This window comes from Myxine glutinosa, chromosome 6 (genome assembly GCF_964187855.1).
Source record: "Myxine glutinosa chromosome 6, kmMyxGlut1.1, whole genome shotgun sequence".
Classification (NCBI taxonomy): Eukaryota; Metazoa; Chordata; class Myxini; order Myxiniformes; family Myxinidae; genus Myxine; species Myxine glutinosa.
This window is the reverse complement of record NC_136266.1, coordinates 152,329,912-152,347,560: the sequence shown is the minus strand read 5'-3', so window position 1 is coordinate 152,347,560 and position 17,649 is coordinate 152,329,912. Positions and strand designations below refer to the sequence as shown.

The window sequence follows — 17,649 nt, the reverse complement described above, 5'->3', positions numbered from 1 at the left end:
CCCTCCCCTGGCCTGCACCCGATGCTCCCCCTCTCTCCTCACTAACGGTATGGACCTCAAACATCCGGGGCCTTCGCTCAAACCTGATTGATCTCTCCATTCAGGTTGCTTCTGAAAATCCAGACTTGATCTGCTTAACAGAAACTTTCCTCCTTCAAGATGTCTCTGATTCCTGAATATCTCTTCCTGGTTTCTCCCTCCTCCGGTACGATAGACCTGATCCTCGTCCTGGTGGTGGGGTGGCTATATTTATCAAAAACTCTCTTCCTCACTCTCCCTGCACTGCCCTCTCTCCACCCCACCCACAGGAGTACCTCTGGCTACGGCTTCCTCTCCGCTCCCACCTTTTGTTCATATGTGTTCTGTACCGTCCTCCAAACAGTGATGACTCCATTTACATTTCTCTGTCGGACAACATGGACCAACTTCTATCAACTCATCCAAACTCTCTCTTCCTCATATGTGGCGACTTCAACTGTCATCATGCCAGCTGGCTGGGTGTGGGTTCATCTCTCACCAGCCATGGCACCTCAGCAAAGGACTTCTGCGACTCATTGGGACTAACACAATCTGTCAATTTCCCGACCCGGATCTCAGTCAATGGAGTATCTTCTCTTCTGGACTTGGTTATGACTAACTTCCCTGCAAATGTCTGCTGCGCTTCTTCTGCTCCAATCGGTTCTTCTGATCATGTGCTTGTTAAAGTGAACATCTCACTGGCCATTCTCAGAGAGCCTTCTCAGCGCCGACGAGTCTGGAATTTCACTCAGGCCGACTGGCACGGTCTGCAAGCAGCCATCAATCAACTGGACTGGTCTTCCATCTCTAATGCCTCTGACATCAATTCTTACTGGGAATTCTTCCAAAGCAAACTGCTCTCTCTCATGCACAGATTTATCCCATCTCGTCTTCAGTTGTCTTACCCTTCCTCCCGTCCATGGTACACTGAATTTTGTGGTGAGGCAGTTGCCCTGAAACAACTTGCCTTTGCGTCTTGGAAGGCAAATCCAACTGAAGGCAATCTCAGTTCCTTCCACCAAGCTCGAAACAAGTGTGTTTCTACCCTCAGGAGTGCCAGGAAGCACTATCTCTCCACACTCAAGATTGAACTCTCAAACCTGTCTCCTTCCCCAAATCCTGGTGGCGTCTGTTCAAATCCGTTTCTGGTGTTTGTTCTCCCTCCATCCCCTCCCTTACCTCAAATGGCTACACAGTTGACACCGCACGTGACAAAGCCGAATGCCTCAACTCTGTGTTTGCCTCAAAATCTTGTGTCCCAAACCCATCTCTCTCTGTTCCCACCTTTCCCAGTCGAACCCAACTGCTCCTGGACTCTGTGTCCTTCTCTCCTGACAAGGTGGAGAAGTTTTTATCAAACCTCGACTCTGATTCTGCAACTGGACCAGATGGCATCAGCCCTCGGGTCCTAAAATCCTGCTCTGCCGCTCTATCTCACCCTCTCTCTGTTCTTTTCACCCTCTCTTTTGCTCAAGGTCATCTGCCAGCATCTTGGAAATCAGCAAACATTACCGCTTCACACAAAAAGGTGCAAAAACAGATCCTTGCAACTACAGACCAATCAGCCTGCTCCCAATTATCAGCAAAGTCATGGAATCCATCATTGCTTCAGATATCAAATCCTTCCTCTTCTCCAATGGCTTGATCTCTGATCATCAATTTGGATTCAGACCAGGTCATTCTGCTCTGGACATGTTGCTTCTGCTGTCTCAACAATGGATGGAGGTCCTCAATGCCAAACAGGAAATCAGAGCTGTCTCACTTGACATATCACGTGCCTTCGATACGGTCTGGCACCCAGCTCTGCTCACCAAACTCACCTCCTATGGTATTCAGGGAAATCTCCACTCATGGCTTGCGGATTTCCTCTCTGGTCGAAGGCAACGTGTGGCCCTGAATGGATTTCTCTCATCTTCCGTTCCTGTTCTGGCTGGAGTTCCCCAAGGTTGTGTTCTGTACCCTGTGCTATTTCTGGTCTTCATCAATGACCTCTCCGACTCTCTGGAAAATCCTCTCTATCTCTTTGCTGATGACTCCACTATCTGCCGCTCCATTCCTCATCCCTCAGATCGGCAGTCTGTAGCCTCCTCACTCTCTGCAGACCTGGACAAAATCAGACTGGTCAAACAAGTGGAACATGTCTTTCAATCCTGACAAATCTCACACTCTTACAATGTCTCTCCGAAAGGACCGACTGGACAACCCTCCCATCTACTTTCTCAACAATCCTCTCCAAGAAGTTCTGTCGCTCAAGCTTTTGGGTCTCACTATCTGCCATGATCTTTCTTGGGAAAACCACATTTCCAAGCTGGCCTCCAAAGCCAGTCGCCGACTGGGCATCCTCCGTCGTGCGAAGTCCTTCCTTGGCACACCTAAGCTCCTCACCACATACAAGGCTTTCATCCGCAGCTCAATGGAATACTGTTCCCCCCTCTGGGCTGGTGCTCCTGCCTCACACCTTGCTCGGCTTCACGCTGTTGAGGCCAAAGCTTTCAGAATCATTGGAATCTCCTGCGATGTAGTCAACTCCGAGGGCCTTTCACTCACTCACTGCAGGCAGGTTGGTGGTCTTTCTGTCTTCTACCGACTCCTCTCCGGCCTTGCTCCCCCAGCTCTCTCTGTGCTCTGTCCCCCCAATATTGCTTCAGGTCGCACAAGATCTGCCTGCAACCCTCTTATGGTTAAACTTCCAAAGTCTAGGCTCACTGCTCACCTTCACTCTTTCATTCCCCTTTTCTCCCACCTCTGGAACAAACTCCCCCACTCCCTTCAATCCCACTCCTCCCTCCAGGTCTTTAAAACAGCTGTTCACCACCATCTCTTATCTTCCCCCATCGAAAACCTTGATCTTTTCTACCCCCGGTAATTCACCCCAGAGTCCTTGCAGTGTTCATATGTTTTATTCCTCTCCCACCTCCCCCCAAGTCCTCCCGATGTCCCTGCTCTCAAATGTTGTGTTTGTGTCCTTCCCCCTCTCTCACCATCTTGTCTGCCGCTCCCCTTGTTTTTTGTGTTTTGTGTGTCGGTTTGTCTTTTTGTGTGATTAATGTTAGCTCTTTCACGAGCCTCGGTCTTGTATCCAAAAAAAAAAAAAAAAAAAAATCCATACAGGTTGCTTCTGTCAAACCTGACGTGATCTGCTTAACAGAAACTTTCCTCCTTCATGATGTCTCTGATTCCTTAGTATCTCTCCCAGGTTACTCCCTCTGGTATGATAGACCTGAGCCTCGTCCTGGAGGTGGGGTTGCTCTATTTATCAAAAACTCTCTTCCTCACTCGCCCTGCACTGCACTCTCTCCACCTCACCCCCAGGAATACCTCTGGCTACGGCTTCCCCTTCGCTCCCACCTCTTGTTCATATGTGTGTTGTACCGTCCACCAAACAGTGATGACTCCATCTACATCTCGCTGTCTGATAATATGGACCAACTTCTATCGACTCATCCCAACTCTCTCTTCCTCTCCTTGTATGTGGTGATTTCAATTGTAACCATGCCAGTTGGCTGGGTGTGGGTACCTCTCTCACCAGCCATGGCTCCTCAGCAAAGGACTTCTGCGACTCACTGGGACTGACACAATCTGTCAATTTCCCGACCCGGATCTCAGTCAACGGAGCATCTTCTCTTCTGGACTTGGTTATGACTAACTTCCCTGAAAATGTCTGCTGCTCTTCTTCTGCTCCAATCGGATCATCTGATCATGTGCTTGTTAAAGTGGACATCTCTCTGACCATTCTCAGGTAGCCTGCTCAGCGTCGACGAGTCTGGCATTTCACTCAGGCCAACTGGCACGGTCTTCAAGCAGCCATCAATCATCTGGACTGGTCTCCCATCTCTACCACCTTTGACATCAACTCATCCTGGGAATTCTTCCAAAGTAAATTGCTCTCTCTCATGCACAGATTTATCCCATCTCGTCTTCAGTTGTCATACCCTTCCTCCCGTCCATGGTACACGGAATCTTGTAGTGAGGCTGTTGCCCAGAAACAACTTGCCTTCGTCTCCTGGAAAGCAAATCCAACGGAAGGAAATCTCATTTCCTTTCACAAAGCCTGAAACAAGTGTGTGTCCACCCTCAGGAGAGCCAGGAAACAATATCTCTCCGTTCTCAAGACCGAACTCTCTTATCTGTCTCACTCTTCCAAATACTGTTGGTGTCTGGTCAAATCTGTTTCTGGTGTTTGTTCCCCCTCCATCCCCTCCCTTACCTCAAACGGCTACACAGCTGACTCCGCACGTGAAAAAGCTGAATGCCTCAACTCTGTGTTTGCCTCTAAATCTTGTGTCCCAAACCCATCCCTCTCTGTACCCACCATACCCAGTCGTACCCAGCTGCTCCTGGACTCCGTGTCCTTTCCTCCTGACAAGGTGGAAAAGTTTCTGTCAACCCTCGACTCTGATTCTGCAACTGGACCTGACGGCATCAGCCCACGGGTCCTAAAATCCTGTTCTTCCGCTCTTTCACTCCCTCTCTCTGTTCTCTTCACCCTCTCTTTTGTTCAAGGTCAACTGCCATCTGCTTGGAAATCAGCCAACATCACCGCTTTGCACAAAAAAGGTGCAAAAACAGATCCTAGCAACTACAGACCAATCAGCCTTCTCCCAATTATCAGCAAAGTCATGGAATCCATCATTGCTTCGGATATGAAATCTTTCCTCTTCTCCAATGGCTTGATCTCTGATCATCAATTTGGTTTCAGACCAGGTCACTCGACTCTGGACATGCTGCTTCTGCTGTCTCAACAATGGATGGAGGTCCTCAATGCCAAACATGAAATTAGAGCTGTCTCCCTTGACATATCATGTGCCTTCGATACGGTCTGGCACCCCGCTCTGCTCACCAAACTCTCTGCCTTTGGTATCCATGGAAATCTCCACGCATGGCTGGCGGACTTCCTCTCTCGTCATAGTCAACGTGTGGCCCTGAATGGGTTTCTCTCATCTCCTCTTCCTGTTCAGGCTGGAGTTCCCCAAGGCAGTGTTCTGGGCCCTGTGCTTTTTCTGGTCTTCATCAATGATCTCACTGACTCTCTTGAAAATCCTCTCTATCTCTTTGCTGATGACTCCACTCTCTGCCGCTCCATTCCTCATCCCTCATCCCTCATCCCTCAGATCGGCAGTCTGCAGCCTCCTCACTCTCTGCAGACCTGGACAAAATCGCAGACGGGGCAAACAAGTGGAACATGTCTTTCAATCCTGACAAATCTCACACTCATACGATGTCTCTCCGAAAAGACCGACTGGACAACCCTCCCATCTACTTTCTGAATAATCCTCTTCAAGAAGTTCTGTCACTCAAGCTTTTGGGTCTCACTATCTGCCTTGATCTTTCCTGGGAAAACCACATTTCCAAGCTGGCCTCCAAAGCCAGTCGCCGACTGGGCATCCTCCGTCGTGCGAAGTCCTTCCTTGGCACACCTGAGCTCCTCACCACATACAAGGCTTTCATCCGCAGCTCAATGGAGTACTGCTCTCCCCTCTGGGCTGGTGCTCCTGCCTCACACCTAGCTCGTCTTCACGCTGTTGAAACCAAAGCGTTCAGAATCATTGGAATCTCCCGCGATGACGCTATCTCCGAGGGCCTTTCACTTAATCACTGCAGGCAGGTTGGTGGTCTTTCCGTCTTCTACCGACTCCTCTCTGGCCTTGCTCCCCCAGATCTCTCTGGGCTCTGTCCCCCAAATATTCCTGCAGGTCGCACAAGATCTGCCTGCAACCCTCTTATGGTTAAACTGCCAAAATCAAGAATCTCTGCTCACCTTCACTCCTTCATTCCTCTTTTCTCCCACCTCTGGAACAAACTCCCTCACTCTCTTCAATCCCACTCCTCCCTCCAGGTCTTTAAAACGGCTGTTCACCACCATCTCTTATCTTCCCCAATCCAAAACCTTGATCTTTTCTACCTCTGCTAATTTCACCCCAAACCACTTTTTTGGGGTGACTTTTGACTTCTTTCCTGGAAATCCTTGGTGTCCTTGCGTTTTATACCTACCTCCCCCCAGGCCCGCTCCCTCCAAAAACATCTCCCGATGTCCCTGCTCTCAAATGTTGTGTTTGTGTGCTTCCTCCCCTTCTCGCCCCATCTTGTCGACCGCTCTCCTTTTTATATACTTTGTTTGCTTGTTTGTTTGATTTGTTTGTTTGATAAATGTTAGCTTTCACGAGCCTCGACTCTGTATCCAAAAAAAAAAGAAAAAAAAAAGAGAGAAGAGCTTGACGGAGTTTTGGGTGGGAATGGGTCGCTACCCTAATATCAGACAGATAGCTATCCGGGTGCTTCTGCCATTCTCATCTATCTATCTCTGTGAAGCGGCGTTTTCCACGCTGTTGAATATCAAATCGAAACAGTGTAATCGGCTCCACGTGGAAGATGACCTCCACAGTGCCCTGACTGTGACTCAACCACGGATACCCCAATTGGTAGCTAAAATACAATTTCAGCCATCCCACTGAGTTTTTAATTCACTTTTACGGCGCGTGCACCACGTCCCTAGTTTTAATTACCTGAGTTGTTGTCGAATTGTGTTTCTTTTTGTGAGATTATTACACACTGCGTTAAATACAGACACAACAGAGGTTTTTAGTTTTCACATATTCTTGACTTGGAACCTTTTCATGCTGTTTTCTTGTGTGACAGTTCTATTTTATGCTGTCCATAGTGTTGCTACTGATAATATTAAAATCTCATATCAAACATGCATCATTCGAGCGACGTTGCTTTGTTTGCTTCTTCCAAAAACGATTTAGTTGGGAGCCAGTGAGGAACAGAAAAAACTATGGAACTAAATGTTCATGTTGGCTCCTTGGAATTCCTCATTTTCTGTGTAATAATTTACCAATTCTCAAACAAACAAAATAGTCAATTAAAGGAAAAAACACCTCTCAGAATGCACCACAGAGCATCTAGAAATCAAAAAATTTCTGGGGGGCATGCCCCCAGACCCCTTAGCCTGCTTGCATGCGCTCTGCCGCTCAACCCTCGCAAAAGGGAGGGGGGTGCTGGGGATGTGCTCTGGGAGCCAAGGGGGCCATAACACAAAAAAGGTTGGGAACCCCTGCTTTAGGAAATCCACTGAATGCCAGTGCGAAAATTTAAATTAATTGACAGGCTACGGATGCACCGCCGAACTTCTCCACAGAGAGGGGCTGACTGAGGATAGAATATTGAGTATGGAAACGGCTTAAAAGCTGCAACGCCAGAGCAATCGCTGCTGTTTGAACGCGCTGGGCACCCAAGGAGAAGCTTCCTGCCTGTTCATGCCATGGAGGGATCACCTGCCGAGATCAATTGTGTTGCTTTGTTTGGTGGTCTCAATCAGTGTCACTAGTCACTTAACTTCTTTTCGGGCCGGGGACCTATCCACGGCACGGCGGCCTGCAGGTTCAGAGGTCAGGGAGAGTCCGAGAAGTCCCACACGTGATGCACCCCAAACCCCGTGGCTGCAACAATATTTTCACTCTGTCTGCTGATTTGGCAGTCAAACAAAATTGAAAATCATTCCAAACAGGAAACTTAATGTTTAGAATGACATCATAAAGGACACAAACAACAGGCACAAATAACTAATGTAACTTGTTAGAGTGAGGTAATAGACACTACGCCACAACGCCAGTAAATTCCAGAATTTTATTTGGAATTTTTTTTACAATCTTTATTTTATTTCAATTGAATTAAATACTTGAACACTGTTTGACATAAATCGTCTTCTTGTTCATTCCAATAACCTAATTCTGTATGTTTGTGTGCTTCCCCTTCTCTCCCCATCTTGTCTTCCGCTCCCTCTTTTTATATATTTTGTTTGTCTGGTTGATTTGTTTGTGAAATAAATGTTAGCTCTTTCACGAGCCTCGATGGTGTACAAAAAAAACCAAAAAAAACCCCTCCAGTCTAGCAGCACTTGGGCATGTCAAATAGGGTGGTGTATAAGGGTGATGTATAAGATTGCTTCAATCGGACATAACATGCGGAATTTTTATTTAACAATCTTTAACTTCATTGTTATATTTGAATTGAAGTTTTCATTGTGTTGCGTAACATGTTCTATGAACTCTCCAGATGGTTCTCAATCTCATTTCCCTGCAAAAGACATGCTGATTTGTACACAGGTGATGTCTCTCCTGTAAATGTGGAAGGCAAACAACACGACAACGATTCATCTGTCACAGAAGATTCAAAATGTGCTTCTGCAAAGGAAGGTTCAGATGATATTCACATGACAAACGGAAGTGCTTCCTGTTTTGCATCTGGTGAGTGGAAACGTAAAAAAATTAACATACAAGCTTTTTTGTTGAGAAAATATAAAATTTTCAGAAAAGTGTCAAATATTTAGCATTTTGATTTTGACAAAAAAAGAAAATATTGTGTTCTTTGTTTCTGCAGGACAATCAAGAAATAATATGGGACAAATAAGGTCCAGTCGTAGCTTGACAGTGAGGAAGAAGCTTTTTTTGAAGAAACAATCACAAGATCAAGACTCACTTCCCATAAAATACAAGTGCTTGTCTGGGCCTCGCAACACCAAGATTAATATGAAATTAAACAAACACAAAAAGGTTGAAGAAAAGCAAATACGTTCTAAGTGTAATGTGTGCAGAATGGATTTTGCTTCAACGAGTTACATCAAAATACACATGAGGATTCACACAGGAGAGCGTCCTTACACCTGCTCGATATGTGATAAACGTTTCTCTCAAAACTACGATTTGAAAAAACATATGAGGATCCATACAGGAGAGCGTCCACACAAATGCTCCACATGTGATCAAGGTTTCATTGGAAAAGGTGATTTGATTAGGCACATGAGGATCCATACAGGAGAGCTTCCTCACAGCTGCTCGATATGTGACAAATGTTTCTCTCGGAAAGATGTTTTGAAAAAGCATATGGCGATCCATACAGGAGAGCAACCTCACAAATGCTCCATATGTGATAAAGGTTTCTTTTACAACAGCAAATTGAAGTTACATATGATGATCCATACAGGAGAGCGTCCTCACAAATGCTCGATATGTGATAAAGGTTTCTTTCACAACAGCAAATTGAAGTTACATATGATGATCCATAAAGGAGAGCGTCCACACAAATGCTCCACATGTGATCAAGGTTTCATTGGAAAAGGTGATTTGATTAGGCACATGAGGATCCATACAGGAGAGCGTCCTCACAAATGCTCGATATGTGATAAAGGTTTCTCTCAAAACAACCGTTTGAAAAAACATATGAGGATCCATACAGGAGAGCGTCCACACAAATGCTCGAATTGTGACAAAGGTTTCTTTCACAACAGCAAATTGAAGTTACATATGATGATCCATAAAGGAGAGCGACCACACAAATGCTCGATATGTGACAAAGGTTTCTCTCAAAACAACCGTTTGAAAAAACATATGAGGATCCATACAGGAGAGCGTCCTCACACCTGCTCGATATGTGATAAAGGTTTCTCTGTAAAATATGTTTTGAAAAAGCATATGATGATCCATACAGGAGAGCGACCACACATATGCTCGATATGTGACAAAGGTTTCTCTCAAAACAGCCGTTTGAAAAAGCATATGATGATCCACACAGGAGAGCGTCCTCACAAATGCTCGATATGTGATAAAGGTTTCTCTGTAAAAGATGTTTTGAAAAAGCATATGATGATCCATGCAGGAGAGCGTCCACACAAATGCTCGATATGTGATAAAGGTTTCTATGTAAAAGATGATTTGAAAAAGCATATGATGATCCATGCAGGAGAGCGTCCACACAAATGCTCGATATGTGATAAAGGTTTCTCTGTAAAAGATGATTTGAAAAAGCATATGATGATCCATGCAGGAGAGCGTCCACACAAATGCTCGAATTGTGACAAAGGTTTCTCTGGAAAAGGTGATTTGAAAAAGCATATGATAATAATCCATGCAGGAGAGCGTCCACACAAATGCTCGATATGTGATAAAGGTTTCTCTGTAAAAGATGATTTGAAAAAGCATATGATGATCCATGCAGGAGAGCGTCCACACAAATGCTCGATATGTGATAAAGGTTTCTCTGTAAAAGATGATTTGAAAAAGCATATGATGATCCACACAGGAGAGCGTCCTCACAAATGCTCGATATAGTCATGTTCACTATGTTTTTTCGTTCAAAATCATGGTAGATTAGCAAACCTATACATTTTTGGAAACGTTATTACATGGAAAATCTGAAAATCAATGTTTACATTTGCCAATTCCGACCAATTCGATTCGACCAATTGACCAATTCCATTCGACCAATTTTTTCGATCGATCGATTCGATTCATCGAATTCGATTCGATCGACCATTTCGATTTGCCAATCGATTTGACCGACCTTGGCTTGTGTAGAACGGACTGCGAAAACGATGCGGACTATATTGTCGGATACGACACACAGGACAGTGATGACGAACTCTAAATGGCATATTCTGTAATCGTGTATGTTTGCTGCCATTGACTGCCTGTGTATATTTTGTCATTGACTGCCTGTGTTGATGTGAAGTTATACTGACTGCATGTGTATATATGATTTTGCTGACTGCCTGTGTATGTTTGGTGATATGAATTATTGTGACACATTTTGATGTTATTAACTGCTTGTACAAAATGATAACATGTATTTGATTATGCAACTTATTGCGAATATAAAGACAGTATTTTGCAATTCAAAACCTTTGATTCGTGTCTTACCATTCCCCATAGCACTAATTTGATACTTTCATTGGATTCCTTGTCCCTGAAAATATAGGTTTAGTATATTTTTAAAAGTTTTTAGGGTAATTAGAGGCAGAAATAGAACAAAATATGTATTTTACAGTGGCCATTTTGAAAGTCCAAAATGGCCGCTATACAGGTATCTCTCCAAATGTAAACATTGATTTTTAGTTTCCTTATGCTATAACCTTTCCAAAAATGTATAGGTTTGCTAATCTACCATGATTTTGAACGAAATATAATTTATTGACATAGTGAACCTGACTAATATGTGATAAAGGTTTCTCTGGAAAAGATTATTTGAAAAAGCATATGATGATCCACACAGGAGAGCGTCCTCACAAATGCTCGATTTGTGATGAAGGTTTCTCTGGAAAAGGTGATTTGAATGAGCATATGATCCACACAGGAGAGCGTCCTCACAAATGCTCAATATGTGATGAAGGTTTCTCTGGAAAAGGTGATTTGAATGAGCATATGATCCACACAGGAGAGCAACCTCACAAATGCTCTATGTGATAAATCTTTCCATCATAACAACCATTTGAAAAGGCACATCAACATCCATACATGAGACCTGAAATCTGAAATACCAGGACTTGAAAAATAACGTCAAAAGCATTGAGAAATGGAAGAAACCTGAAATTGTACCAGTGATTGTCGGAGCAACAGGAAATCCGGATGATCAAGAAAACACCAATTGAGCACATAAAAAGCATTCCGGGGAATATCGCCACAAACAAGCTCCAGGTGGAGGCTGTCAGAGGTTTTGTGAGGATTCTAAAACGAGCCCTTGGAATACAACTATGAGACTGAAGTTTCACAAACTGGTTCATGAACAATGATCCTTTACCGAAAAAGGAGGTGGAGATTTTGAGTTCTGGGAGAACTTACTCGCACCTCCGAAACCCACATGTGGAGATGACAACCCAACAAGCGTGTCCTCACAAAAGTTATTTTTGTGACAAGGATTTTATTTCTAAATAGAGCTTGAACTTCCATCGTGCAACCCACGCTGGAGTGCTCACATAAAAAAATGGCTGACTGTGGGAAGAGTTTTGCTGATGAAGGTTTGTTAAATTCACGTAGCATTACCCACACCAGGTTTGCGTGCCCCTCTTGTAAGCATTCCGCAGCAGTAAACGAGATATTCAGTGAACCAGTAAGGAGAACGCTATTGTGAAAGCGGACAGCCCTTTTGGCATATACCATGTGAGCACAACTCTTCAGAGAACCACCTGTAACTCAGGACAACCAGCCAGCACCCCTGATCCCCTTGATGAAAGCTATATGGCTGGCTTTCACCAGAATATCCACAACAATGACTGCAACCTGATGCCAAAAGGCAACAAGAATCTCAGAATGCTAAGCCCATCCACGTCCACCCAACTCAAACTAAATTTATAGAAGATGACAGGTAAAAAAAATGTAAAATTTATTAATTTGGTTCTCCACATTCTCATAACGGAGCATTGTTGAAAACTTGATGCCAAAAACTTGAATGTTAACACAACTTAATCTTTCAATCTGATCGTGGATCTCACCGTGCTTCTTCCAGGGCCTTGACGGAATGCAGTTTTGTAATTCTTGTCTCTGTCCTTCCCATGTATCCAGCCAAGTTCCATTTGAGTTTTTTGATTGTGACCAGTGTCTAGAAAATTTGTTTTCCATCTGATTTCGTTGTTTTTCTTGTCCCTTTTTGGTTATGCTCAGATGGCATCTTTCCATGGCAGTTTGGACATCAATTTTACTCGATCTTTGCTGTCGTCCATGTTTCATTGCCATGTGTGATATTGGGAGAACACCCTTGTTGTAAAATTGTTGATCAAAAGAACACTTCTGCCTATATTTTTCATGAAACTTGAATTTGTTAATGGTTTCACATTAAAGAGAGGTCCTCAAAGCACAAATGCACTGCCTGTGTTGTTGTGATATGTAATGGCACATTATGATCAATTTTATCAGTCAGTGGAGAGTTTGGAGTTGTCCATATCCCCAGAAGTAAACTTGATCAAACCGAGACTTGATCACCAAACCAGTCGAAAGCCTTGCATAGCATTTACCATCATTGCTTGACTGCACTTCATGCCATCACCGATTCCTGCCACGCAGCTCACTTACACAGGTCCCAACGTGGAAGCCACACAGCTGGTTGCTACCACATTTTTCTCAACATCAATGGTAAAGCATTGTTAACGGAGGGCATACCTTTGAACACAGACTTCTAAAGAAGAGAAGAGGGGAACACACCACTCCCCCCTAAAATGTTGAGATTTAAGTCGATGTGGCCACTGGTAAGACCAAGCAGAAAGAATTATTCCAAAAACTAAATTTAAAAAAATTCCAAAAACAGATCCTTGCAACTGCAGACCAATCATCCTTCTCTCAATCATCAGCAAGGTCATGGAATCCATCATCACTTCTGACATTAAATCCTTCCTCTTATCCAATGGCTTGATCTTAGATCATCAATATGGATTCAGACAGGCCACTCCACTCTGTACATGCTCCTTCGGCTGTCTCAAAAATGGATGTCCTCAACGCCAGACCGGAAATCAGAGCCGTCTCCCTTGACACATTTCATGCCTTCGATACTCACTGATGCGCTCACTCACTCACTCAGTCCCTCACTGACTGACTCGCTCTCACACAATCACTTACAGTCGTGGCCAAGAATATTGGCACCCTTGCACTTTTTTCCAAATAACTCACAATTTTCTGGAAAAATAAGTTAAAATTGACAAAAGTATTTGGTCTTCACAATTCTTTATTTCACTGGTAGTATTACAGAACCTTTGTTTTTGATACAGAACTTAATACATCCTTTTAAATCAGAAAATACAAAGAAATGGCGCAGGCAAAATTATTGACACCCTCGACTTAATATTTGGGAGCACAGCCTTTGGACAAAATAACTGCAGTCAAGTGCTTCCTGCATGAATGAGCTTCCTTCACCTCTCTACTGGCAGTTTGGCCCACTCTTCTTGTGCAAACTGTTCCAGTTCTCCCAGATTTGAAGGGTGCCTTCTCCCAACTGCTGTTTTTAGATCTCCCCACAGGTGTTCAATGGGATTTAGATCTGGACTCATTACTGGTCACTTCAGAACAGTCCAGCGTTTTGGCTTGAACCATACGTGGGTGCTTTTTGAAGTGTTTGGGGGCATTGTCCTGCTGTAGGACGCATGCCCTTCGGCGGAGACCCATATTTCTGACACCGAGTTGAACATTGCGCTCCAAAATGCCTTGGTAATCTCCTGATTTCATGATGCCATGCACACATTCAAGGCACCCAGTGCCAGAGGCAGCACAGCAACCCCGAAACATCACTGAACCTGCTCCACGTTTGACTGTGGGGAAGGTGTTCTTTTCTTTGAAGGCTTCATTTGGCTTTCTGTAAACATAGAGAGTATGTGCTTTACTTAAAAACTGCTCTAATTTGGCCTCATCTGTCTGCAGGACATTCTCCCAGAATGATTTTAGCTTGTTCAGGTGTGTTTCGGCAAACTCCAGTCAGGCTGTCTTATGTCTCTCTCTCAGCAGTGGGATCCTCCTGGGTCTCCTACCAGAGAAGCCCCTTTCATTGAGTTGGTGATGGATGGTGTGAGTTGAAACTGTCGTATCTTGTGTCTAAAGGTCGGCTTGAATCTGTTTGGCAGTTGATTGATGTTCTTTCTCCACCATTCGAACAATCTTTTGCTGCAATCTTCGATCAAGTTTTCAGTTGCGGCCGCAGCCAAGGAGGTTTGCTGCAGTGTCATGGGCCTTAAACTTCCTGATAACATTGCATACGGTGGACACAGGAACATCATCACGAGCCTCGATCTTGAATACAAAAAAAATACAATAAATAAACTAGCCAGGGTGGAAGGAGGGGGAAGCAGGATAGGGAGGGGTTAAGAAGGGAGTGAGGGGAGAGGAAGGGAGTGAGGGGAGAGGGAGGGAGTGAGGGGAGAGGAAGGGAGTGAGGGGAGAGGAAGGGAGTGAGGGGAGAGGAAGGGGGAGGGGACTGGAAAGATATTGTACTGTCTGTAGCCGATGTACACCAGCCTTGGACGAATAGCCGAACGGTCCTTAATTCCGAGGCGAGTTGCCGAAGATGACGGTTATTTTTATGGCGTGCGTGGGATAGAAGGCAGCGAAGGCGCTTACCTGAATGGAAGCACACAGGTTTATTCCTGAACGCACAACGAATACAACAAATGAAAAATGCTACACAATGAAATTAAATCAAAGAAGAAAATGAATGTTGAGGTAAACTAAGATTTTCTACTGTGAGATGTCTCCATTTGGTCACATAAACAACACAGGGGAAAGATAAAATAAAAATAAATGTTCCTTTAGCCGACCGGTGCTCAGCTTTGGCTCCAAATGGCTTTTAGGAGCTTGGTGGTCGTCGAACCTCGAAGCCAATGCACGGGAAGCAAACAACATGGTGCGGATTCACTCTCCACAGCGCCACGAATGTTAGGTAATTCTTGAGGCCCGTCCTCTTTTGTGTCACTCTGCTCGAAGCACCAAGACCGCCGCTTTATTGCTCTTTCACGTCCGCAACAGCCTCCTCCTCAATGCGCCAAAAGTCTCCACAGCACAAGCACAGAAAATTCCCAGTACGAACAAAAATGGCCCAGCTTTCTTGGCCGTGCAAAAAGACCAAAGCGACCCCTCCACTTGCTCAAAGCTTCTCTGCTCTGATGTCACCCCGACCAATCACAAGATCAGGGGCGTGGCCTGCTGGTTACAGTCTTTTGAAGGTGGGGTTTAGTTTAGGAGCCTGTTTGCTTGGCCTTTGTCGGTGGTTGTTGTTTAAACGGAGGTTTTTATGGCCAGCCTTGTTGTTAAAACGTAGGGAAAAGCCACAGGGGGCAATGACATCGTGGGGGAATACTAACCTATCTCGTTAACACAGCTTCACCCAGCCCCCCAACCCCCCTTTTGCTGACACATAAACAATCTTAAGCTGCATGTTCCTTACTTAAATACATCGAGATGTCTCCCACGCGTCCACCGTCCATGCTAGACCTATACAAACCTATCTTTACGAAGACATTTCATCATCTACCCCCCAAAACGTAACAATATCCTACATGTACATATTTTGGAGGGTGGAGGAGGTGGCTTTGACAAGCCCCTCCTTTTTGGGGGAGGGGAAGAAAGGAAGGAGGAAAAATTTACCTGTGCAAAGAGTGCTTTAACCTCAGTGTTGCCCAGGTGAAAAAGGAAATTGTAATACCCTCTGCCACCATCACCAGGTGGCACATTTACATCGAGAATTTACACCCTTCTCCTGGTCCCCCACACCCACACATGAGGCCGTGGCCACATAGCATATGTTACTCGCCACACAAAGTTGTATTTGTATTTGTGCCTTGATTAAAGTATATCAGTGTTGAAAACTGGAGTACCCGGCGCTGCTCAAGCGAAAAAGAAGCAATTGCATCCAAATCAGAATCCATCACAAATGTAAATCATTTTACCTTTTCATTGAATATATGCTGCTGAATGTGCCGTTGATCATATTTCTCAGTTAAGTATGATGATGTTCAGGAAGAAGAAGAAGAAGAAGCCTTACCACCAACTTTGACCGTTTCCGGAATTGTTTGATTTTTGTGTTCAAATGTCTGGTAATTGCTTTATGTTTACCTATGCGAATGTGTACTTGTATATTAAACCGTCATTAATCAAAAAGGCTTCGGCACGACAGAACAGTGTTTTTTAAATACAAAAAAACCAACTTTGTTTTTTAACCTAAACACTCCCAAGCAGTCATTGAACCTTTGAAAGTTTGACGAAGATCCGTTCAGCCATCTCTGAGAAAAATGGCGACACACACAGACAGACCAACAGCTCTTTTTGGATATATTTATACACATATATTTTTTGTATGAAAGATTGAGGCTCGTGTAAGAGCTGACAATCACAAAAAATATAAATGGACACATAAAACATATTGTTACGTGTCTGGGGGAAGGTAATGAAATACCTTAGTCGAGGTAGAATTGTATCGAGCAGTGTGCTCCGATTGTCGCGAAGAAGAAACCTTCATGTATTTAAGTCAGGGCCAGATGTCCGTGTAAGCGTCATGTGTCTCCATGCAAGGGGTGGAGCTATGCAAATTAGCAAGGGCATATGAATAAATTCCCAGTGTGTAATCGCCTCTGTGATTTTTCCCTTCGTTCTTGTAAAGCACACTCGGCCAACCATGTGATCAGCACCTAATTAAAACTATGCGATCGCCGACGGAACCCAGACACGACTACACCACCCAGCCAAATCTTCCCGATGGGTGCCAAGTGTGGCTATGAGGCCATGCCCTGGAGTACGATTGGTTGTGACGATTCAACGGCACTTGGTGATTGGTGAGAGTGTGACGTCATTGTCGAACATTCGAGCACCAGGAACGAAAAGGTGAAACGACCGCCATTTTCCTCTCCCTTGTTGTGTGCTTGGTCGTCGCAGTCGTCGCAGACTTAGCAGTCGCATTCTCGTTCTCTGTATTCTTGGCTGCGTGGAAGGCGGGCGCATTTTGCTCTCTCTCTCTCCCTGTGCCCTCAACGGATGAGGCTGCGTGTGGAGTGGGGCATGCTGGTGAAGCGAGTGGTGGATCGTGACAATAGGAGGAGGAAGGGGTTGGCCATCGCTCCACGGGTTGGTGGCTGCTACGGGCGCAACTGCACGCCATCTTGTGCGGTTGCCGCTCGGTGGTTCCAAGATTGGTCAAGGACGCCAGGCGGGCTATTAGCCAATGCACCACACGACTTTTTCTTTTTTATTTCATTATCCCCTTGTGTTGTATACTTGTATCCCGGTGTGTACCCCGGTTTAGAATAGGTACACCGTATCCCTGCATGTCGTAAGAGGCGACGAAAAGGGTTGGCGTCAGGAAGGGCATCCGGCCATAAAAACATTGCCTCAA

General features: G+C 44.8%; 1 protein-coding gene across 5 annotated transcripts in view; it reads left to right on the top strand.

Moving 5' to 3' along the window:
* The window catches only part of LOC137428882 (uncharacterized), a 40,389-nt gene extending 27,739 nt beyond the window's left edge, over positions 1–12,650 (top strand). The window contains exons 3-5 of one of the 5 annotated variants that reach the window (XM_078780761.1): positions 8,124–8,264; positions 8,398–9,036; positions 9,457–12,650. In XM_078780761.1, coding sequence (XP_078636887.1) covers positions 8,124–8,264; positions 8,398–9,036; positions 9,457–10,124 — 1,448 coding nt within the window. In that variant the 3' untranslated portion in view covers positions 10,125–12,650. Of the gene's footprint in view, positions 1–8,123; positions 8,265–8,397 lie in introns of all 5 variants that reach the window. The other 4 variants (XM_078780759.1, XM_078780758.1, XM_078780760.1 and 1 more) reach the window with 4 other exon arrangements.
* Positions 12,651–17,649: the final 4,999 nt, after the last annotated feature.